We start from the raw sequence: 25,949 nt of genomic DNA on the forward strand, positions 1-25,949 counted from the left end.
ATCCCATCTGTTTCTTATGGCTTGTTAACTAATCGAGAGTAATTCTCTGTGCATGGGCAAAGTGCTTTGCTATAATGTTATGAAAATGTGAAAGAATATGCGCTTAATTAGAATATAAGTATATGAAAAGCTAGTAAAAGCACAGGAAAAACACCTTCATGTAACTTCATGGCTTGTAAAGTGATGAAATTCTGTTAATGGATGTATCTATCAAACAGACACACACAAAACTGAACACTTGCAATCCATGTGTTATAACAGGTCTGAAGTTTATACTTTGCATATTCATGAAGCGTTTATCACACATTAAGCACATGTTGTCCGAAGCATTACTGAACACAAGCACTGTCAGATTGTATACCCATTTATCTCTCAACAAATCTCTTTTGCCAAAGTCATGGTTAAATGAGTGACGTGCCATGCATGAGAATTTCAATGGGAGCAACATGTCGAATAGCACTGCTTGCCCATAACAATTAAATTGATGAATAAATCAAAGCGACACTGGACTAATCCTATCTTCTCTAAGAGAGGGACCGCTTCTTCTTTCAATGCATATTAAGCATGGTGCAGATGCCTGGGCCAAAGTAAAAGCTCCAGGCCTCCAAATGTGCTGTATTAAATTACCAGATACCATTTGCTAGATACTGTGTTATTTCATTAATCCCCTAGAAAAATAACATTTATCGTCAGTGTTTTGATTATTATTCACAGGAGCAGACAAAGTTCTTGACTTTAATGGTCGGGGTAATTCTGAGGCTGTTTGCGCTTCAAATTACCTTCTGTTTGACCCAACTGATTGAGGGTCAAACCGTAAAATAATGGGGATCAATTTGTAAGAAACGTTTACTACTCAGAAAAATGCAAGCTAAAATAAGTTTATACATATAGACATAATTGAATGTGACATTGAGGGAGCCACATGTGAATACTGTATCCAGAATGTGGAGGTGACAAGTAGGTGTGTATTGGAAAAAATGTATTAATGCCATTTTGGTTAAGAAACTATGATAAGTGAAGTGCATCCTTCCCTTAGCCTCAATGTTTTTCTAAGAGGTCATGAGTTCATAATGCAACATGACTCATAAAAGAGTCTTTAGAGTCAAAGTAAGAGAATGATGATGGTCAAATTATATCCTGTTTTGGCTATTTGAGATGGCTACTGTACATGTTGTTGCATCTGGTGATTTGGCTTCTGGTCAATGTCCACAGGAATGTTTTGTTGACATTTCCAGCTGCTCATATCATTCTCTTTAGCCCAAGGCAATGAAAAGAATCACAAGGTACAACAATAGGTTAAAAGTTTTCCCTTCAGAGATGACACAAGTTGTAGGCCAAGTCAGTTAAAAGCAAGCTTTTCATGCTTTGCCAGAGACAAAAACAAAGCCTGCCCAGAAAAGAATAGGTTTTAGATGAATGAGAAGTGGGTGAAGGTGCGTAAAGTTAATTTTTAAGACAGAAGGAAAAAAAAAGTACAGCCATTTGAAAGGCAAATCCTGATATTCAAGTGAATGCAAAACTGAACTAAACATCTAAAAATCAACATACTTTTACTGAAAGCATTCAGAGATTCTCCAGAAAAGATACTGATGAGTAGCATAACATATGCTGCACTGAGTGAAGGCTCCAGGGTAGAAAATCAACTGACTGCTTTCTTCTCAGTGCAACCGCAACAAAGGTTCAAAAGATCGTTCTCTTCACCCATGCAGAACTTATCACTTCCAGAGTTCAGATTCCTTCCTCCGGTCTTCCCAGTAGCTTCCTGCCTCTCTTCACCAAAATCTTTCTATCCCTGCGTTATATAGCCAAAACATTTATGATTTATACCACTACTCCTGTATTCTTCCTTGCTCTAGCAGCACTCTGCAGAATGCATTGTCATAAGCTTTAATTTCCCCCTCATTTCCTGCTGCTCTGTAACCCCTCTGCCTCCCTATCCTTCTCAAAATTGGCATGTAGCAGCAAAGGCACAGCCAGATGTGGAGCACACTAGCCTGGCAACATGTGAAGTCAAATGTGAAGCCAGGCTGGGGAATGACCCGAGCAAAATGACATCAAATAGGCACTGTGGTAAAAACGTCTATATGGATGGAATGGTAAAGTTTCAAAGGACAGATATTAAGGGGTGCAGAGAGGAACCAAAGCAAATCAAGCATCCAATAGGATTTACCTTGTCTAGATAGCTGGAGTTGTAGGACTAGGAGACTAAATCCCTTGAGTGGAGGGAATTGTCCTCTCTCACTCAGAGTGAGCAGACACATCTGCTTAATATAAAACACCAGTGCCTTTGGAGAGTGAAGAGTCAAGCCGCAGTAAAGCATGAAATGACAAATGAAGATGGACAGGGTACATGGCTTAAGTCAAGTCACATCGCAAAGAACAAAGGATAATGGCAAAGATGATGGATGAAGATGCTGAATTATAATGTGTTTCAGCTGTAAGCAATACAAATTGCAATGGTATCAAGGTAAAAGTGACCAAGTAGGGGCAAAAAAGTCTCTATGTTTGGATGTAGATATCAAATGCATGTTCATACGATGCCAAGAAAACGGTCATGTGAAAATGACAGCGATCTGGCCTTGAAATATAGCTGTGGGGAACTCAAACATCCTCAGCATGTATTTTATGGAAGTACATATCCATCATTACAAGGCATGACAGTGATCTCTGTGGCTGAAACTGTCTCTGCACTGTAATTAAGTAACTGTAAGGTGACTTGTAAACCCAAAATTGTCTGTAGATGTCACTGTGGGTGTGCATCTTGGATGTATTAGGAGAACTGGAAGATGGGTGTCGCACCATATTCAGTTCTCTAAAGACATCCTCAACGTGGGGGCGTTTGAGGGAAGGAGAGAGGAAAGGGGATGTATTAGCCTACACACACAATAACGGTCATGACTCGTGAGTCATACTGTCCTCAGGATTTAAAAGTCAGTACAGTAACTAGGCTAATTAATGGTTTTAATAAAAAACAACATAAAATTGAATAACAGCTAAACAAATTAAAACTTTACTGGATTTGAGATCCAAGATTCCGAGATAAATCTACTTAACATCTATAATCTACAATTACCTGTCTGAACCACAAGTCACTGCTTACTAAATAAATGCATTTATCTGCCTGTGTTAGCAAGCCCTGCATTGAAACAATTCAAGGCAACAACACTACTTCGGAGAGGGTGTGTTGCCTCAGCTATAGTGAAACATGAATTTCAAACCAGGTCCATGAATTTGAAGGCTAAAACACTGCACACTGTTTTAGAATACTCCTGAAAGGTATCACAGTGGCAACAGAAATGCACTGTTAAGGTCTCTGTGTCGACACCACCAGCTGCTCCACTGGAGGACTAAAGTCTGTCTGACAGCAGCTTTAGACTAGAGTTAGCCCAGACTGGAGAACTGTCCAGAGGTTTTTCTCTCTGCTCGGTGCATGCTGGTTAGTCTGAAGGGGAGGATAACCATGAGAAAATCATCCAACTGCCTTTGTAGTTAGATACAACATGTCCCACACTTAACCGTAAACTCTGGTTCTTTTTAAACATCATTTTTGTATTTGTTTGAACTCTAGAAATGACAAAGATAATTTTCTATACCTTCCATCTGAGTTTAATTAGATGTTAAAAACACAGTTCTTTGGCAAAACGTGAATGCTGCACTGATAATGAAAACAACAAAGGAGAGATGAAGTCAATTTCATGGTTTCCTTGGAAATTTTAAATTCTATCTTGCACTCAAGTTTACTTTGTCGTTTTGTTTGTCATTGTTTGTGTATATCATACCAAAGTTTGTGTGTCCGCAGAACAAAACTCTATTGTCAGCATAACATTGCCCAGATATATTTTGATGATTAATCCTGAACTGATTTCTTCTGGTCAAGACACAGGAACAAACAGGGTGACCACATGGCAAACATATTTTGCTCCCTCTACAGCCATCACTTCAACAACTCAACCCCTCCCATCTCACAGACTGGAGCCCATTCATTTTCAAGACGTCAAAGTTCCCTGACCAAGTGTTATTATCATTATTCTTTTCAATCGACTTACCCTGGCCTCTCCTTTGAAGTTGGTGATGGATGCTACACAAACAAACCTCTGAGCTTAGTCAAAATCTAGCCCTCATTTTTCTGAGATCCACTACAATTGAAACGCTGTTGTGAGAAAGCAGACCAGGCCGTATAATAATGAAAAGCCACTCAGATTGTGATTGCACAGCATCCATCGGGGTAAATAATAATGGAGGTGATTAGCTTGTCATGGTTGTACTCACATTGGGTCTCAGATTCGCTGCTTGTCCGTAATACTTCTCGGCTGCCTCATTTAGGCTGGCTTGTCTGCAGAGAGAAAACAGAGGGAGGCGATCATTACTCATCTTTATTGCTCCTGGCTTTAGATGAGGCCTTGAACCCTACATGTTTACTGGTGCTCAAGGGTCACTGAGAAAATAACAGGAGGGAGCAGCATGAGGAATAAGAAAAGCAGATCCAGTTGCCTGTAGGTTTCTCGATCGATAGCACCTTTCACTTGAAATCATCCGTGCTAAGCAGTGCACAGAAAGAACTTTCTGTTCTAACTGAACCTTGAAGTGAGGGCTTGCGGCTTATTCTTGAAAAAATTAATCAACAAACCAAGGATGATTAGAAATATTCACTGTAACCTGTGACTTGACATGCTGGATGAATACTGAGACAATGAAGATGTGCAGCGAGTATGGAAGCATATAATACTATCGTAATACTGTCATAACAAACAGGACAGCAGAGTGGATGACACATATACCAAAACATACTGTATATTTCACACAGAAAAAAAAGGGATTTTTGAGCAGATGGCTTGTCGGCATGAGTCCCTGGTACCAAAAATACTTTGTTCCTTAGGACATGAAACCTGCAACCAAGAGTGGCTTGATCTATATTATGCTTCTTTTCTTCCTTCATGTCCTTCCGTTATACATAACCCGTCTCCTCTAGCACATGACACTTCCTGTTATATGTCATCTCAAAAATCACCTTTAGAGTCTACAGCTGCATGATTTTCTCTATTGGTAACAGTCTCATTGCCAACAATTTCACTTTGACAAAGTCAAGGGCAGAGTCAGTGATGGCCGACTATGAAGCCCTTTAAGCCGTAATGATCAAAGGAATCGAGGCCGTTGAAACCACAGTTTCATTTAGGCTGTCACAGTCTATTAAGGAACCATCATCCATATGGTTCCACATAAAAGGTATGGATTTAATTTTAGGCTTACACATGTTGTTTTTATGTTTGACTTTAAAGGCACTGTCTCATGTCTTCTAAATGCATGATTTCTCACTGATCAATGAGTAGGAAAGTTATGTTTTTCAGTTAGCTATAATGTACAGCAATATATAAAAAAAATCAACTAGCTTCACTTTGAAAACGTCTTCTTTCTTATGTTTTGTTAAAGGTAGGGTTGGCAATCCTGGAAAAACCAGCAAGAGGAAGCTCGAATTTGAAATTAGACAACCGAAGAAATCCCACCCTTTCATTCTGACTTCCACTCCTCCAAAACACAACGTGCACTGCCTGACTACTACTTACAGATTTCAGGAAAATAACAAATGTCCTCAAAAAAAAAAACCCAAAACTGATTATTACCTGTCCAGCAGAAATACGCCCACCATGGCGTCACTTTCCTGCCCCTTTTATTCTCTCAGTTGTCGCTGTGGTTCAAAAGCCACACCAATGTTAATTTTGGTCTTACTTTGTGCAGCATTCAACTTTAGTTGTAGCTTTTTCAAATATGTTTTTACCCTCCCAGATCTGTGGCCCCGAACTGTAGTTGGGGACCTCTGGTTCATGGCTAAGCTGCTTTAAGCCTGGCTCATAGCCTTAGAAGTCTGGGCTGTTCCAAGTAGGGAGAAGTGAAGATGGAGGCCAGAGAACTCTGTTCAAACCACAGGCTTTATTCCATCTCGGTAACACAAACACTGCATGTGGCCTTTGATGCCCATTTAATTGCATTATAATCCTATCTATACACTCAGAGCCGATTACTGTTGGTATTTTCCTCACCCACAGCTGCATGTAAAAGGAGTCTGTTCCCTGCGGCGGTCTTCTTGCTCTCACACTACATGCAGGTCGCAACTTCTGGCAACAACAACAACATTATCTATAAGACTATATGTCTTATATGCCTGGTGTGTAACTCCGGTCTCTGCTAGTAAACGAAAGCTGCTGTAGGTACAGTACCTTCTCTGCTATAGCTCAGTAGCTTTAGCTGTAAAACAGAGCAGTATTCTTGGCTGCAAGTAGGAAGTAGGCTGACAGGCAGGTAGGCTATCCAATGGTTTTGCTCATGCCGAGTAAAATTACTGGTCAGGACTTTTTCAGCCCCGCCGCTGCCTGAGATGACTTGTTTTGTTTGATTTGTTTCTTTATGTTGTCAATGCATTTAATGCATTCATTGCCATGGGGATAAGAAGAGAAGTTCGTGATATGTAGCAAAAAAATGCTTCTGAAAAAAATCGCCAACCCTACCTTTAACATGCTAAGCATAAAAATGAACAACTTTAAAATTAGGTTTTGACTTGATGATTGAGATAGGTGAAAAGTAAAAAGATCACCAAAGTTATAACAATTCCTCCAGAGGGGACCAAGATTGTGTGTGTCACATTTCATGGCAAACCGTCCAGTAGTTTGAGACATTTTGCTAAAAATCACAAATGTTCAGCTCATGGTGGTAAATGGTCTTATACTTGTATAGCGCCTTTCTATGCTTTTACAGCACACTCAAAGCGCTTTCACATTATTCACCCATTCGCACTCCCGCACCGGTGACATCACCGGGAGCAACTGGGGGTTCAGTGTCTTGCTCAAGGACACCTTGACATGTCGACTGGACAAGCCAGGAATCGAACCGCTAATCCTCCGGTTAGGAAACGACCCGCTCTACCTCCTGAGCCACAGCCGCCCCCGGTGTTGCTAAAAGAAATGTCAGGGGATCACCAAAGTCATTAGTATCCTTCCTCTGGGAACCATGAATGTTTGCAGATAGTTGTTGTGATATTTCAGTCTGTGACCAAAGTGGACAACCAACTGACAATGCCAACCCTGCAAATTCTAATTTTGATCTTATCCTTCGTGTTATGCATTTACATCCACTTGCATACATACAGAAAGTCATGCCACTGCTTTTAATCTTGCCTCCTCACTGGCGGTAGCCACAGACACTATGTTTTCAGTTTGTCTGTCTGTCCGTCCAGTCCATTCTTGTGAATGCGAAGCGTCAGGAGGGCATATGAGGGCATTTCTTCAAATTTGGCACAGGTGTCCACTTGGAATCAAGGATGAGTTGAATAGATTTTGGTGGTCAAAGGTCAAGGTCAGTGATCTCACATCTGTCCCATTCCTTTAGATTTGACGGGTTGGCGGAGGCATACAAATGCAATGCAGTAATTCTTTTTTTTTTTCTTCAAATGTATTTTTTCAGTTTTGTTCAAAAGAAGCATTTAACATTCCAGACACTGACTCAAGTTGCTGTATTTGTCCTGAGAATATAAATGTATGTTTCACATCCAACTACAACCATATGTTTGTTTGGCAGCATTTTTTTTTAGAAAGTACACTCTCCTTAGGAAAGAAATGCACAAATCTAATCTAATCATTATCACATTTACAAACACATTATCAGAGGAGAACTGGAGAGCGGCCACACCAAAGGAACAGTAGAACCTCCTGAGGCTGTCTGACTGCAGGTCATGAGAGTGCAGAAGACAATGGAGGCCAAGTATGTAACCCACTGCCTGGGTTTAATGACTGTATGTGCAGTACACCTAATGTAATTTACTACCAATGCTTTGTTTTATCAGTATTATGTTATCAGTTCAAACCAAATCATACATTTCAGATATGGTGTTTTGTCTTATCATATTGAGTTGTGATTGGGAATCTATGAGGTAAACTGAGTTCATACCCTGCTTGTGTGTGTTTTTGTGTTTCATTTTCCTTTGGCTTGTCTTACCTTGTCTGCAAATATCAACATATTTTATGTTGCCATATGATACCACAGTGTAAGTTTTCACTTTCACAGAGATTTAATGTGTTATATTAAATGGGAAGTGCAAGCACATCCCCACTGGCAATTGTCCTTTCCTGTCCTACATTTACACTGTAAAATATAAAGAGCTCATTTTAAAAAGATATAAACTGTAAAGGAGAAAGAGGGAAATGAATAGTTTGGAAGCAAAATGGTCAGAAACCAAGGGCCCAACAGGGCAGCAAAAGACATTTTCACATCTTACAGCCTCTGTCCCACCTTGTAATCTCTTCCCTTCACTCATGTAGATTAACTTGTGTCCCCACCTACTGAGGGCCTTTCCATGTTCAGCATCCAAGACAAACACAGAGAACATGGGCTGTGGAGGAGTAGGACCTCATGCCAAACAGACTTGAAGCTCTCTTTAGCTGCCATGGGTCTGGACCACGAAAGAGACTCTGAATACTGAAACCTGCTGTTGGTGATCCTCAGTGATTGGAGTGATGGAGGAAGATTTATGCAAAAAACAGCTGCCAATAATGGTCACTACAGGGTAAAGCACCAGCAGCCTTACTAAAATTTTGTTATTCAGTAGCAAAGAATGCAAACCCTTTTGAATCCCTTATTGAAACTGCTGAAGGGGTTAATTATTTTTAAAAAAGGGTAATGTTTTAACTTCACACAAGGCAGTAGCAAAACAAATTCCAGTAGCTTTGAGTAATAAAATATATAACTTCATATCTAAAAATATAGTTCTTGTAATACTAATGGGTTAGACAGAAACAGGGAAAGTAGTGAAGTGGAGTAGCTGGTTGAAAGGAGAGATCATTACATGTCCTGTTATTGAAAGTAGTACGTCATCTCAAAGTTTGACTAAAACTGAAACTAACACAAAGTGGCCTGCAGGAGTTTTTTATAAGTGGCCTTCTACTGCTAAAGTATTTGTTAAAATCAGTTTGCGCTGATAAGAAAAGAAAAAAAAGGTGAAGAAGCAGCAACTTCTATCATTATACATTTAAAATTCATGTCCATGCTTCCAAAATATTGTAAGTCTGGGGTAGAGGAGAAATATGATTATTGATCTGCTGCATGCATATGTAGATTTACAGTAACCAGGTTACTTGCATGAACGCACACTGTCTGACACTAATAGAAACTATGGGCATTAACAAAATCAAAATCACATTTTTCTGTGCTGAGGAGATGTAGGCTTTCCCCACATATTTTATCATTGCTCTGTGACATTCATTAACCCTGTCCCATTCATTTCCCCTTTTGCCGCAATTGCTCCTCACTGGTGGGTTGTGTGGCTGCAATTGTAGAAGCTAAAGCCAAAAATACACAGTGAAAACAAATACTGATTTGGCTTTATCATTCAGTGATCATCAGTTAAATAAACTGATATTGTTTTGCATTCACAGTGCAGTTAATGACAGCTTTGCTGAGTTATCACTTTGGATACTATATGGCATCAGTGTTTATTTATTTAATTTTAAATTTTTTGTTTGCCGATGCCTGTACTGTAAAATAGAGAAGCAAAACAGACTAGACACAGAATGTGAACGAAGCAATTTGATAAGGGGTATTCAGTCAGTGGGGCATTATACTCTAAGTTGGCACATGGCTGTGCCAACTTTATACATTACAACTCATGGCTTGTGTTCAGAAACACAAACAGCTTGCGGGCTGCTAAAGCTCTGCCACGCAAGCTCATCAGCTGAACCTTGCACTGATCTGGAAGCAGACTGTCACGTTGGAGCCAGGGACAGCTCAGAAAGAGTGAGGTAGAGTGGGAGGACAGGCGTAGAGTAAGTGAGAAAGAGCAAATGAAGATACTGTACATAGCTGCACAGCATGCTAAGACAAACCAGAGGCTCTTGGGTTGGCACTGCAGCAAGAGAAGAGGATTACAAAATATAGCCAAGTAAATCACACTGGCTGAGTTGAAGTTTAAGCTCTGGATAAACCGCTCAGATAGGAGACCTCCCGCTCTCATACACAGCTTTCTTTCTACTCAGCCTTGGAAAACCATGGCCCACCCAGCTCATCTACATTGAATAAAATGCATACAGTGTCTCTGTGCATGTGCTTTGGCTATGAAAATCCTCAACTATGAAAAAGAATCATTCCAATCAAACACTCACCTGAGCATATGGGCTGCACTGAAGACCACATCAAACTCCCTGCTGTCGAGACGTGCGGCTTTCTCTGCCATCTCTGCTGCTTCCAGCAGCCGTGACTCTTCCAACAAAAACTGACCTGGCAGGGCAGGAGAGAACAGCACTACTGTTAAAACACTGAGGGATCCCCACAGAAGCACTAAGGGATACACAGTCTGAAGTGTTGCCTTTGGCCCAGGTGGATTAGAGCTTAGTCTGCTCCTGAAATAATATGCTGAAACACTAGATATGTGTTAACATACCATCACTCTTTGGCCATCTCTCGGACCCATTTGTTCAGATTAGCCAACCTTGATACATAGAGGGAAATGTTTCTCTCAAGAGGCTTGTGTCTGATTGCAGGTGCGGCCGCTTTTGTGAAGAAGCTCTGTGGACATACCTGATGAGATGGGGCTATGGAAGCCTGACAAGGCCATGGTAAGGGTCACATATAGAGAGGAAATAATACCCTGTTGACTTTGATAAATCACTAATGTGCCAGGATGCTAAACCACCAAGTGAAGCTAAGCACATTTAGCTTAATAACTGTGGATGAAACTGAAGCCCTTAGTACAGAACTGAGGTGAAAGGCAGACTTAAAGTAAGACTTCAGACCATGACTGAGGGTAAAATAGCACCACAGTAGTTATGGAGGGCTTATGAAATCAAAGCAAACCTATGAGTAATAGAAGAAAAACAGTGCCTGCATAAATAAATGCCAGAGCCCAGGAGTACCCTCCTATATAAAATGAATTCACAATGGTGATCTGTCTATAAAGAATTTGATGCTGTAAGTCATGTTCATCACATGGCCTTGTGACCTTTAGAGGAATATTTGAAGGTGAACACAGAACTCAGGGCTCACCAGTTCAAAGAGCTGTTTATTACCATAGTATGCAACTGAATACCTGTCTCACAATCATACCAGCCAAAGTATAAATGTATGACAGAAATCCATTGGCCTAGAATTCATTATTAAATTACACATTGACCAGCACCTTTCTGCAGTATATACTGGAACAGCTCCTAAATGATGCATTAAATTAACATGAGCTGGACTTGACAGGTGACAGAAAATGAATGGTTGCATTAGTACAGTGCAGAACACATTCTGCGTTTGCTGTTGTGCTTAACTGATAAATACGATGCTGGAAAATTAATAAATGGATGTTTGAGTCTGAGAGTTCATATTATATGCTGTACTGTTTCAGGTTCCTCTGTATCTCCTTCTTTATTGTGCAGATCAGTAGAGCTAATCTTACCTGTAACTGACGTCTTAACCTTTAAAGGTAACAGTTTAGACATATGAAAAAATGCAATAATCCACCATGAACCTGTCTACTGATTGCCTTAAGTGTCACATGCAAGCTACTGCAGTGATCGTGAGCTGGCACATCAGTTCATCATAAAGAGCTTCAGATAATACTTTAAAAGCTTTTAAAGAAAGGAAGCTATGAACTTGTCAGCGTATTCAAACTCACGCTTACTATGGCAGCAATTAAATCTAAGAGTTATTGCCACAACTTCAAGTCATCTGTGTAAGTCACACAGAAACAATGTGAGACAAGAGAGACACTGAAATGATCACGTTCCATTTTTCCATGAAATCAAAAGGAACAATCTGAGGAAATCATCCTCTCTTCTTGTGATCCTCCACTGATCACGTACACACCAACAACATGGCTAAGTAGACGAGGACATGGCGGAGGGGTCAGCCAACAGTGTTGTACAAACAGCCTGCCTAGGCATGTGAGTTCCTGCTTTTGTGCACACATGAGTAACATGTATGTGTAAAACTGCCAAACTAAATATTTGAGAATGTAAAAATAAAAACTGGATATGTCAAAATGAAAGTAAAAAAAAAAAAAAAAAACACAAAAAAAACTAATTCGTGCTTACCATAATGCATATAACAGTTGCCTTTTGTGGGATCGAGCTGGATTGCCTTCAGGAAGTACCTCTCCGCTTCTGTTTTCTGCCCCTGAAAGAAACAATTAAACACAATGTCACTGTTATAACTGCTCCCCAGAACTACTCCATATAAAAATACCACACTCTGCTCTATAGCCAAAATACCTTTCTGTATACCCAACGTCCCCCTCCAAACCATAGACCTACTTTAACAAAAAAAAAACTTAATGCACGGACAGAAAACACACAGACCACGAGTGTTATTCTTTCATGCCCGTGTGTCGTCCTGTCAAAGTACACACTATCATGCTTGGCACAGTGGACCAGACGGGGCAAAGGCTTGCTCATTACACACTTTTATCTGTGCAAATAACACTTCCAGAGCATAACCACACGCTGCCTGTGTGTGTGGCCCGACCGCTATGAAACAAGGCAGAGAGTGGTGAATGGAAAAGGAGCGGGAGGGTGGAAAGGAGAGGAGAGGAAAGAGACAGAGAGGCTTGTGTGTATAGAGATCGTTAGATTCATATAAGCTCATACAGGTGCACGGCGCACACAAAAACACACACACTGAGGTTTCTATCTGTACAGTGTTGTTCCAGCCCAGATTAAAGAATCCATAACGGGAAGGTGAGCATAGCATGATGAGGACAAGCATCACTGAAGCCCTGTGGACCTCAAGAGCTCCCTCAGCTACTTGAGACCGTGAAACATATCCAATCACAGCTCAAACAGAACAGAGCAGCTGGGTAGTGGAAGTCCCAGCTGAGACTCTGACACATCCCTGCTCTCACTTATGCACCAGATGCTATCTGATCAACAGTTACCAATGTGCAAAAGCTGATGCTTTAGCATTAACAATTTCACTCCTTTACATAAACAATGCATATTATTAAACAGGAGCTGCACCACGCATAAAATGGCTGGGGATAAAATGCCAAAGAAAAGATGGAGGAAGATTTAATTGAGAATGCACAAGTCAGTAAAAATAATATATATGAATTCAGAGCAAATTACTTCAGCTTAGTCAAATAAAAGAATGGGCTCAAAGCCAATCAGAACAGGGCAGCATTGACAACTATATGCTTAGTCAAGTGTATACATTTTCTGTGAGCCGTAGCTTCAATAAACACATAATTTTCTAATGTAAATATCTGAGTGTGGTTTCCCTCGGTGCTGTGGAAAATCAAGTCTGTGTGTAAGTATGTATTTAATAGAGCTATCACAGTTCCAGTCTGAAAAGTATAATCTCTCTGTATTTATATATTCTTATTCACAGACTTACGAATGCATATGTCTAAGGCTCGACTGAGTTTGTAACAATAGAGGCCTACGTCTGTTTGATAAATCTCAGAATTAAGCTTTCACACACTGAAATGAGCTGCAGGTGAGAGTGGACAGACTGAGAGGAAGTTACATGAAAAGGTGTTAGCACATTTTGTTACACTACCTGTTATATCACTTCACTCCTGAACCCCATTAAAGTGGCACCTGTGTTATATCTTATCATTAAACTCATTTGGCCCACCTCTGTGATCAACCAGGAACCTCAGAGAGCATGTTCAGCTGTCTTGCTGTCATTTTCCTTTGTGAAATCAGAATCACGGTAGTGATTCACAACACAACAGGAGTGAGCTACTCCACCCCTTCTCATCTAAGGTGTGACAAACACTACCTAGGGCAGGGAGAGAAACCTTCATGTTTGTTGAGGGAAGGTTTGTACTGACGTTCTCCAGCCCAACCTCTGCTGCATAGATGAAACTTCTGCTCCCAGAGCTTTTGTCTTCAATGTCCAGCAGCAGCTCTGAGTCTGTATTTTATATTATGTAAAGGGTCAAGTCAGGTCTGGAAATGATTTAAAGATAACTAGAGGTAACTCGTGCTGGGGTCTCCTCTGGAGATAAAAACGACCTCACATATGTGAACTTGTTTTAAAAATATTAAACATTCTTTATTTGTTAGCGGCATATGAAATGAATGTTGTGAATGAATGTGATGATGAATGTTTTATGATGTTATTGAAATATTTATAAATGTGACTGGCAGCACTAAAATGGAAAACTCACAGAAATGATGATTTTTCAACATGACATAAAATTATTTTGACTTAAGAGTTTGGATTTTTGCTTTTAATAATAATGTCATGAAGGACTTTTTGGTGCTCAGGACTCATCCTGAAGACAGTTGCATTACTGTCAATCTGTCTGTATAAGATTTCCAGTGTGGTGTTCAGAAAAACTGTGAGCATTATTTACTGTTAGATCCTGATCGATCCTGTCCACAGATTTAAATTAGTAATGAAGCTGATGCTACTCTGCCATCTAAATCTAAATTCATACACAGGTAGTCTCTCACATCAGACACTGTAGATAAAGCATTTCAGCTGCTGTGTGATGACTCTACGGATGTTTGATCAACTACGCAGAAAAGGATGGACATTCTCCAACTTGCTCACTCATCACAAAGACCAGCAGTGTTCATGTTTCTGCAGACATCCAGGAGACAGGATCATACTCCTGTGGATGACACTGTTGGCAACCTTTGTCAGTCTCAAGGTATTTTTGATGCATGTATCAGTCTGCAGTAGAAACACACTTGATGTAAATGAAAAGTGTTTTTTTTTTTTTTTTATTTTGGAGAGGTCTGTGTGTGTGCCTCTGCCAAGTAAAGCCACAAAAATTGCCCTGTCTCTGCAGTAAGAGGTGGTCTGATTGGAGAGGTCTGTGTGTGTGCCTCTGCCAAGTAAAGCCACAAAAATTGCCCTGTCTCTGCAGTAAGAGGTGGTCTGAGTAATCATCTCTTTAACACAAATGCAATTTTGGTCCAAAGAGAAAACCAAAATTGCACTGCACCACCTAATCTGCCTCTTCTCTGACAGCGGTGGAAACACGTTTATTTGATTCCAGGCAAATTGCCAGACAAGAAAAGATGCAAAAAATCTGACTTGCACTGAGGAAATTGCATAAAAACTGCATTTGCACAAATGCCAAAACTGTGCCTGCGTAAAAATGTTGTAGAGCTATTCAAGTCTACAGACATGCTGGCAGCTCTGTGTGGCTGTAGGCTCAGCAGTACTTTGAGTGAAATGCAATTGTAAGCATATTAACATGCTTACAATGCATGGGTGTATTATTAGAGATGAGATAGATTGTTCTGGGGTGAGGAATCATGATGACAAGCTACATTTTCCTCAGTCAAGTGGCATACTTTCAGAATGGGAATGCATCTTTAGATGACTGTACGCAGCCCAGGATTTATCTACAGAATAATATGGCAAAAAATAAGAACTACATATGTGACATGAGTGCTAGTGGAAAGCACTGAGTTGAATAAATGATAAACCCACAGCCAGCCAGCCTGCCATCGCTCCATTTCTACAGTTCATGGCATGACAATGCTCCCTCTTGGCTGCACTGAAAGCACCTCAAGGCTTCTTACCGTAGCTTTGGGACGGGGTGGAAAGTCAATAAAAGTGTCAACTCCTATTCTGCCTTCCTTTAACTATATCTACTTCTCATTCCAGTCAGCTCAGTGTGTGGATACAGTATCTTCCCTTTTGTCACACACATGCTGAGCATATTGGTGCGTGCCTCACACCTAAAATCTCCTGGTAACATCAGATAAACTGCAGCTGTAGCTCTGGCTCTGTGGGTGTTGACATTATGAATGAAGTGTGCATCCTGTTAGCTGAGGAAATGACAAGTGGCTGACTGAATCCAGCAGTTAAAGCATCACGACTGTGTCCGCCTTTGACCTGTGGTGTGTACACAGAGCGTGAAACACATCCTGATTCCCAGCAGAGTCAGTGGAGGTGTGACGGGGTCAGTGCAGTGGGGGAGGGGCAACACTGATCTGTGAAATTAACTCTTCCTTCGTCTTCCTTATGCGTTCCCTTCATCTGCAAATCACAGTAACTCTTTGCTCTCTGTGTAAGTTACCAGCTCATCTTCACCATCCTCCTTTCAATCCTCTGTCACACTGCTGCCAAGCCTTATCTCACAGCCTCTCCACCTCTCCCACAGGGATCTGAACCATGAAAACCCCTCACAATATGTTAAGACCATGCACCACTTGCAGTTATGCCACAGGAAGTGCTGGGGTAGGGGATGACTGAGGCAGGGGCTGGCGAGCAGGTCAGCTTCCTACTTAAATTATCCTGTCATCAGGCAGATGCCTTAGCCACAACAGGACAAGCATACATTAAACAATACCCTGGGTACAAGATGCACGGAAAACATGTGAAGAAAACATGTGAGGATGGAAAACATGTGAAGAAAACATGTGAAGAAAACATGTGAGGAGAGGGGACTCAAGGAAACATGCTATTAACATGAGACGTCCTTTCCTCAGATCCTTCATCTGAAGTGTCCAATCACCAAGTGATTTCTGATAAAGGGGTGTGTCAGTTCACAAAATAAAACTTCTGTGAAGGATGGCCTTGTGTATCTTTGGTTATGGTTCCTGCAGCACGGTCCTCGGTCCTCAGAACCCATATAAGAGTCCTGGAACGTCCTACGTCCCTGGTTGACTGGAACGACTTCCGGGTCGACGGAAGACATAGGAACACTCTTATAGGAGACATGAGACAAACCCCATCACTCACATTCATGGGTACAAACTTTCCACTAGATTTGAAATTAAATATGTTCTGCCATTCATTTTTTCTTATAGGTGAAGAATCTTGTCCAAACAATTAAGTTCCCTTCTCTGATGGCGTTATTTTCACTTAGAGGATGACTGGCGCTCCAAACCCCTCTACAATACATCTCGTACAGAGATCTAGAGAATCTTTCCTGTGAAATTGAGCTCTATTTTGCTCCAAATCGATAACACTTTCTTAAATAAAATGAGCTTCTCTTCACACTGAATTCTTCAACGAGTTACTTAACAATCTCTCCTAGGGAACCTTTGTTCCTCAAGACTGTCCTCGCTGACTGTTTGGTTTTAGATCATCTCTGATGTCCAGTGGCTTGTGCTCAGAGAGGAATTCATGGCAGCTTAACAAGTGACTTTTATCTGTAGTGTCAGTTGAACTATTCTTCAGGCTGATCATCAGTCTGAACACAGATGAGAAAATCAATTGAGTATGGTGCTGGAGCTCAATCTGATTCAGCCACAAAATAATCCACTTCACTCACGATACACTGTGTAGTGGTATTACGTAGCTACAATATATGGCATAACTGAGGAAGAAACAAGAGCCTAACATTTTGGGAAATATTGTTAATTTTCTTGCACTGAGTAAGGTGAGAAGACTGATCATTCTCATGTCTTTATGGTAAATATGAGGTTAACACTAGCAACCGGCTATCTTAGCACAACGATTGGAAATGAGGAAACAGCTAGTCTGTACAAAAGTTCTAGGGTGTTTTGGATTAATCTAATGCAATATAACAGTTTAATTAGTGAGCTTTAGAGGTGTCCGTAGGTAGATTTAGTTATTTAGTTGGTGTGCTAAGATAAGCTAACCAGCTGCTGGTGATAGTGTCCTATTTACAGTGCATATTTTAAAGTAGTATCTCTAAAGTAGTAGCTTTTCACCTAATTTCTGGCTAGAAAGCAAGCAAGATGACAAACTATTCACTGAAAGATGAACCACTCAGCTCACTAAATTTGCTACAACATGCTGGAAAAATAATGTTTTTTTGTTTAGGTAAATGATGTGCCTGTAAAATTATTCTGCATATATCAAAGAACTTGAAAGACTTTCCATGAAGGGAAATGAAAAGCACAGAACCAGGAAGAGTCAAGCCTTTCTGTGGAACTCCAGACAGCACTGCTCCAGCTTTCTTAAACACATTTACAGCCTTTCATTTGGGACCAGGCTGTGCTGAAGAAAAGGCCTCCACCCTTCTTTTGACCTTCTGTGCAATTCTTCCTCTAATTTGTTTGTTTCTGCTCTGACAGTCTGTTTCACCTCTAACAGCTCTTCTCAGTCAGTTCTATTCCAGATAACCCTATCTGTGACCGATGTGACTGTATGACCTGGCCACATGCCCGCCTCCTCGTAAATGCGGGGACTCTGGAAACTGCTCCTGCCTCTGAAACCCTTCCACATAGACGACTTTTTCTTACTGAAACACAGGTCCCTGTGTTATAGAGAGAATATTATTTCTGCACATTCAAACAATGTACGGCAGGTGTAAATTAGCTTGTTTACAGTGGCTGGAGAATTCAATTCTCTATTTTTAGGGCAACATTACAAACAAATCAGCTGTGAGTGCAGCTTTTTGAACTATACTAACAAGTTACACTGATTATAAAAGAGTAGTAATGACAAGATTTTTAATCAGGAAGTCATATTCCCATGAGAGACGAGAACCTAGAGAAATGCAATGTGACCACCGGCTCTATTATTCTCTATTACTCACTGACTTTCAGTCTTTTCCTTCTTTCTCTTTCATCCACACATTGATTAACTCTAGAGACTGCAGGTCAACATTACAGCCGTCATTAAAGAGCCAGTGAGAACTGATGAAAAGCCAGCAGAGATGAAAGCGAGTGTAATAACAAGAAAGTGAAAGAAAGGAGAAAAGACAGACAGAGAATAGAAGTGGTTAAAGCAAAACGTTAGACCATTTGACATCGGAAATGTAGAAGTCAGCAAGGCAGGCTTCAGACCATTTCAGAACAGGGGACTGGCAGAAATAACTTTTAATGAGCCTACCTACACATCAACTGCTGAGAAAGACACTAAGCCCTGAGCTCCACATGTAAAGCCACTGCTTAGTGGATGGAAAAAACCTTAATTAAAGATGCTGAATTTAGTTAACTATGAAAGTTTGAAGGTTTTGCTACAAAAGGGTGTTTATTCTATTATTGGACTACTATCTTAAAGCAAGTAACTTGAATAATGGCCACTAGTCAGCGAACTGACTCAAGAATGTCTGTGCAGATTCTCAGTCATCCAGGTAATAGTAAGCTGAAAAAACGTAGAAAAAAATCAACTGTCATCACTGATGAAGCCTCTTGGATGAGAGGTGAAACGTCTTCAACCTAAAACCAAGTCCAGGTGATTTTTTTTTTTTTACGTTTTTTCAGCTGACTCAAGAATGTGACAAAGGTTGTTTGTTAAGAGGTTAGCTAACATTAGCCCGCTAAAGATCACACCAGACAAAGAAAGGCCGGAGCAGCAAAACCCCTGAGTGTACCGAATTCAACGAGTGGGCAAGTGTTTCTTATGCAACTCTTAATTTGTAAAAGAAAGAATCTGTTATTTCTTCTTTCAAAAGCAACATTGCTTTAAAGATAAAACAAGGGAGGGTGAAACAAAAAATGCAGTCTTACAGTCATAGCCAGGAGTTTGCCATAGGTGAGGTGTGCAGGAATGTGGTCAGGCTTGGCTCGCAGGGACTCTCTGTACCATTGTTCAGCTTCACTTAGCTTGTTCAGTCTCATGTAGGCCTCTCCTGTGAGAGAAAAGTGGGGGTCAAGACAGGGGTCAAGCTGTCAGAGGTTAAGGCATCACATATCTTCCCACTGTTTTGCTGAGGAGTTGCACGACACAGTAGTGAGGACAGGTTTCAGTCCAGTGTGGAACAAGCCCAGCACAAATCCTATGTTTTATTAAAAATGTTATTAGCTAGCCATATGTTTACACATGGCCCTAAACTAAGGGGATACAATTGTTCAGTTTTGTTTAAACATACCACATTCATACTGCTGAAATGTATCTTTCACAAATCCAGTTCAGTAATGAAAGGGTTCGATTATTTCAATCTGAACTGCATTGAGTTCTTGATATACAAATAAGCTCAGATGAGTGGATGTTTTAAAAACCTATAGGACTGATTCTACTACACACCCACTCACTCCCTGGTCTATTAGACATCATCTGATACCTCCCCCTCTCTCTGCCTCCTAACACCTGAAATAACAGTGACCTCTCTTTCATAGCCATCCAATAGCACTTGTATTATTACAAGATTTGGACAAGATTAGATGGTAATTGGACACAACACATTTAAAATCAACATTATAGGATATTTAGGTAAAGCGTGCACAACAGGTGTTAAAATGTCACAAGAACTTGGTAACGTAGTTAAAATTTCAATTTACAAGACTTAGGAATTGCCAAATAACTGGACAATTTGTTCAGACCACAGCGGGCTGAAATGTTTACTCTGCAGGAATTAGGGCTAATTACTTCCCTGACTGGAGGTTACGATAAGCAGCATGTGACCTAATTACAAATCAGGGACCTTTTCATTGATCTATAAACACATTTTCTTGCTCACAGTGAGCGACATTGCCGTGCAATCCTAGACACGCACTGTGGGCATGTAAGACATCGACTGCAAATATCAATACTGTCACAGTGTAGAGATTTAGTTAGAATTCCTAAATTGCTCTTGTTGGATTGTCAAAAATGTTTTTATTTCAAATTTAAATTTATATTATTTGAAAAGTGCAATATATATATTTTTTTAAATAGTTACTTATTTAGGTTTTAATTTAATAAATCACCTGTTATAGATATGATTTTTTGAATTATAAAGATTATTGCACTATTTAAAATGGACATACAGGTTTGTTTTGACATGACCTCTCCATCGCTTGGTGAGGTTTAAAAGCAGCCAAAAATATGTGTCTAATGGCTTCCTGGCAGCAGGCCTCTATACGAGATTAGCACAAACATCTATGTGCAATTAGAAGTGACATCGAATCCAAGGAGCTGAAAACCCGCTCTTCAGAGCAGAGCATTTCTCAGCCCACCAGGGAGTGTTGGAGAGGGGCCAGTCGGGTACAGGTTACCAGCCAGGTCTGCCTCTAATGAAAGTTTCTGCCTCTTGGTGTCTGACAAACAGCATGAGAGCAGCACAGAGAGTGAAACTGGAGGGGAAATACTGTAGATGCGACCAGGTGTGCCACATGTGCAAATAAGCTCAGCACAGAAACAACACTAAGCTGCAGAAATTACAGAGTGCTGCTTCTTAACAGCCACCAAAATTTTGACATAATCTGTCAAAATGCATTTTGCCAACATATGAGCAAACTTGTGGCACTAGTAAGATTTGATTATAGATATTCCAGCTTTCAAGTGTTTGTAATAGAGAGAGAGAGAAAAAAAACAAGAAAGCAAAGAAAGAGCAGCCAGAGTATAATGAGCATGCAGCAGCTGTTCTACAGCTGTGATCCAACAAGCAAGGCTGTTCCTGCCGTAAGAACCAAATTAACCCTGTTTAATATGTTTTAAAAATGAGCATTGTCTGGTCAAAACACTGTAACAGCATAGACTCAAATGTTTTTTCTCAAATAAGGATTTCACTGAAAACCATAGGTTTCAAAAAACTGGAGTGATCTTAACATTTATATTTACTAAACAAGGGTGTACAATAAGCCCTAGGTTTAGGATTCAAAACTGGAAATTTGAACAGAAGGCTAACGACCTCTGAAATAGTGACAGCACTAACAGACTTCCTGCTTTCTAAATGTGAACATATTTAAACATTACTGGATAAAGAAACCTATGCTTACACGTTGTTCATTTGGTTTAAGTGTCATCATGATTCAAAAGAGTAACTTTAATCTGCATTTCTGGGGTTAGCAGAGGCTATACTTAGCATTAAAATGAGTAATGCTAACTGAATGCTTGGATTAGTTAAGGTGCTACCTGTACAGGGGATTATTGGTTTAAAAGTATGTTTTCACACAGTGAAAATATACAATATGTAGCACATAACTGGTCCGCAATAGTCCAAAGACAACCCCTTAAACACAGCTCCGCTTCCTGTTTTTATTTCCACATTAGAAAACAACAACTTTTATGTTTGCGACCCTGAAACAAAAGCAGCTCTTACCCATCATGTTGTAGAGGCTCTGTGGTGCAAATTGTCTTGGCATTTTCTCTATTGCTTCTTTAAACACAGAGAGGGCCTCCTGTGAATGAAACAAATAAAAAGAAGAAGAAGAAGAAGAAGAAGGTGGGGGATGTTTGCATTATAGAGCAGAGCAGAGAGACTCCGCCAGAGAAGCTGGCGCTGGGGTAACTAGTCATTCCTCCCCTGCAGCCGGGGCCCTGACACTGTGAATACACAGCGTGGAATTGGGGGTCGCCAGGAGGCTGGTTGATACAGAGCTAAGCAGAAAAGGTCTATCCTCAGAGTCATGGCTGTTAAGATGACTAGAGCGGTGTCACATATTGACTTTAGTATGTATAGAGTGTAGCGATTCACCTCAGATTCCCTCAGAGTCTAAATGGCCAAAGGAGCTGGACTACTTTATTGCTGAAGTCAGTATTTCCGTTAGAGGCCGGAGGAAATGAGACTGCTCTTCTTCTCATGCCAGTTATTTATAAAGGTCTTTACAAAACCTGCAGTACTATTTCATTCCTGATTAGATCAACAGTATCAGTTCTTGTGTACACTATAAAGGTGTAGCATTAGAATAACAGATACTTTAGCAGGTCCTGAAGGTCTTTAGGGTCATGAAAGTGAGTGAATTTGTTAGAACCAGCCTGAGGATTTTCTGCACAAAACAATACGTCTCCTGTGACAGAGGCAATTTTAGAATATGTCCATATAAAACTGAACAATTTCTCAATGTGCCCCAAAGGCTCTTTAGGCGACTGCCTGCATTTTATCTCAGTTCACTATAGTTTTACATTTCCAAGCTTCTGCATGTAAAGGAACACTCAATGACCTCCTGTGATAGCAAGTTTCAAAATACATACATTTGAGCCAAAATAGATGTGTGCATGTGTCTATTCTATCATTGGCAAAAAAAAACAACACATTGGCTTTCTTATCACATGTACCATCTTCCTTAATAAAAATAAACACCTGAATTATTTAAATCTATTCATCAATAAGGAAATAACAGTTTCTCATATTTGGGGTATTATTGTAACTCAGCAAAACATACTGCATCATGTGGTTCTGTGAATTAAAGTCTGCTAATGCTCCGCCTGCTGAAATATTCTGAAGTATATACAGTATGTGCATTTAATGATTTTCTGTAGTTTTTGCTTGTTACCTCCTGGTTTCCCTGCTCATGGAGCAACTTGCCCAGGTTGTATAAGCAACTAGTGACTGAGCTCTTATGGGCATGGGGGTCCTTCAGGTTCTCATCTGGGATATCAGCGCAGGTCAGGAATGTGCGTTTTGCTTCATCTAGGCGACCCTGGTTCATCAGGATGATGCCTGTGTTCAAGTAAGCCGCTGTTGGAAAAACAAAAGATGGAGAGTAGTGTTAGTTCAGGCAGGGCACTGAAGCTGTGCTTGCATTAGCTAATTAGAATTACTTGTCATTCACAATCACTGACTCATTCCAGCTGACTAGTAATGTCCAATCATATTTATGAGGTGTTCAGTGTGGTCACAAGAACTTGACACCGAACACTACCGCACCTTACTCCTCTATCCCTACCTCCTACAAATGTGCTAAGTTTCTGGTACTGTTGATTTAAGAATTAAAGTACATGTATGTTTTTATTAAGGGAGGATTAGCTCTCCCAGCAGAGTCCATGGTGCTGCTTGGATTCTTTGCTCCCACAAACAGAAGAAGCCTTTTCCGCCAAGTCTATGTGCATAACCAAACAGTAAGCCAAATGGGCAAATCCTTGACACAATTGACTCCCATGGACCAGAAGCTACAGAGATCAATGATGCTGAAAATGTGAGTAGGAACCTTCTCTTTATGAAATGCACCTTTGCAGCAGAACAATGAACAACAGTTTTTTACTGTACTGTTTGTTCTGACCTTTGCATACAACCTGTGGGATACTTGAAGCTTGGAAGCTTGTTATACCTTTCCTTGAGCAGTCACAGAAAACATCTAATGATCAATATGCAGCTGGAGTGTAATTAGTCTCCATGGACCTGCCTCTTTGAGCAACTAAGACTGGCTGTTGGAATGAATTAACTTGATACAGTAAATCAATCTAGGAAGCGCTTCTATAGGGCATTAACAATCATGTTAAAGGAAAGTGGTGGGGAATCAAACAGCCCTTTTTCTCCAGAGAAATTTTCTTCCTCGCCTGTAATTGGAATTTGCCATTTCAAAAGCTTATAATATTTTATTCCACATCTTTACGTCTCACAGGTTTATCTGCCCTTCATTGTATTTCTTTCAATGGTCCATATCTAGACTACATTCCACTGAATGAACCTGCATTAAAGGGGGAACTGATAAGAAAAACCAGAGGCAGAGAAAAGCAAGACCTTTCAAACTGATTTTCTGTATGTAAAACTGTGACAGAAATTAATAGTGCTTTATCACAAAACAGGAAGGGTCTACATATTAAATAAAAGTGCTACAGACTGCACTAGTCGACTCCTAATTAGGCAGTGAGGAATGGTGAACCTTGACAAAAACACTTTAACTGTCAGATTCTCATTCTGCCTTCAACATGTCTTCTGCTCAGGGTAATTAATTAACCTTGTTATCGGCTGTAACAGATTGGATAATTACATGCTGAATGGAAATTTTCTAGTCCAACTGTAATCTTGATTAGGTCTATTTTTAATCCATGTAAAAAGAAGAAACATCTAAGCTTATTTGTTTATGTGTCTTTGAATGATGTCTGGAACAATAGGGAGCTCATTTATTGCATGATCAGGTAAGAATATGAGCTGTTTGTTCCAATCAGTGAGTCAATCTGCTGATGACGACACAGTATGGAAAATTTAATTCTGGGAAAAGTGAAAAAATTGTGTGGATAAAAAGCAAAGATTAAAACCTGAGAAAAGAGACATGAGAATATCTCGGCCTGAATTCATAATAAATGACACCACACTGTTGCTTGATCTCTTGACACGACTTGGCTTTTGAAAGCCAATCAGACAGCTGTGCTGAATGGTCATTTCAGCTGTATACCCGCTGGCCTTTGCCACCTATTCCTCTCCCTTCACATGACCACAGCCTGTGCTCACTGTTGCCTGGACACAGCACAGCCACAACCACAAGAGCTGGAGATTGTCAATAAAAAAACAGAAGAGCTATACTTACAAGCTAGAGTTGGCCGGCTCCCAATGGCCAGCTTATAGTAGTGGAGTGCCTCTGAGAACTTGTTGTTCTCCTGTAGCAGCAAACCGCTGGAACAGACAAAAGGAATGATGGTATGGGCAGTTAAGAGCTTAGAAAACTCGAGGAGAGGCCTGAACTGAAAAGCCTCTGTTAGGATTAAGAACAGCTGATAAAACTGATGGGTAAGATTTAGACCTTAGCAAACCACAGACATTTGAGCACACTCTGGGTATTGGATGTGGATGTTTTGTGTTTTCCCCTCAGGCTAAAACAGCACCATTAATAACCCTGTTAGACAGATAGCTCCCTGGAGAATACAAAACAAGGCGGCACTTTCTCTGAGAGAACAGCACTGATCAATGAACACACATGTATACAGTAACAGGAGAGTTATGCACACACACAGACACACATACAGACATACTCTGAAATGTCACTGAAACAGCTATAGAATAAAATCAAGTATACAGGTACAAAAGCTATTTGGCAATTAAGTTTAAGAACATATAAATTAGAACTCACAGGTTATACAGCATATCAGCCATGTTGCTGCGATAATAGAGGGCATTTCTGTAGGCCTGTTCTGCTTCATCCATCTTTCCCTGGCTCTTCAGGACATTTCCAAGGTTGCCCCATGCTGACACATTACAAAAGAAAAGGTTATTCAAACAGGTTAAAAAGAAAATCTGTGGCAACCTTCTTATTCTTTTCATAATATCAAAAAGCTCTTAAATTAAAGCAGCGGGGGAGGCCATTTCTGTGGCAAGTAATAATTTTCTTTTGTTATTCACGGACTCACACTGACACAGGATCAATGGTTTTAACCCCTAAAGAGGATGTTGTTCTGCTACAGCTGCTATTCCAAGACAATATGAGTAAAAAGAGGAGACACACCAGGGGAGCTTTGTTCCTGTG

General features: G+C 40.3%; 1 protein-coding gene across 1 annotated transcript in view; it reads right to left on the bottom strand.

Annotated features, from left to right (window-relative positions):
* The window catches only part of tmtc2b (transmembrane O-mannosyltransferase targeting cadherins 2b), a 93,694-nt gene that overhangs the window by 2,604 nt on the left and 65,141 nt on the right, over positions 1 to 25,949 (bottom strand). Inside the window, exons 4-11 of the mRNA XM_020602971.1 lie at positions 25,557 to 25,671; positions 25,017 to 25,102; positions 23,043 to 23,227; positions 21,869 to 21,947; positions 19,356 to 19,477; positions 12,057 to 12,138; positions 10,143 to 10,257; positions 4,270 to 4,333 (exon numbers count right to left, since the gene is read on the bottom strand). Coding sequence (XP_020458627.1) covers positions 4,270 to 4,333; positions 10,143 to 10,257; positions 12,057 to 12,138; positions 19,356 to 19,477; positions 21,869 to 21,947; positions 23,043 to 23,227; positions 25,017 to 25,102; positions 25,557 to 25,671 — 848 coding nt within the window. The remainder of the gene's footprint in view (positions 1 to 4,269; positions 4,334 to 10,142; positions 10,258 to 12,056; positions 12,139 to 19,355; positions 19,478 to 21,868; positions 21,948 to 23,042; positions 23,228 to 25,016; positions 25,103 to 25,556; positions 25,672 to 25,949) is intronic.

Source organism: Monopterus albus, unplaced genomic scaffold (assembly GCF_001952655.1).
Source record: "Monopterus albus unplaced genomic scaffold, M_albus_1.0 scaffold59.1, whole genome shotgun sequence".
NCBI classification, from domain to species: Eukaryota; Metazoa; Chordata; class Actinopteri; order Synbranchiformes; family Synbranchidae; genus Monopterus; species Monopterus albus.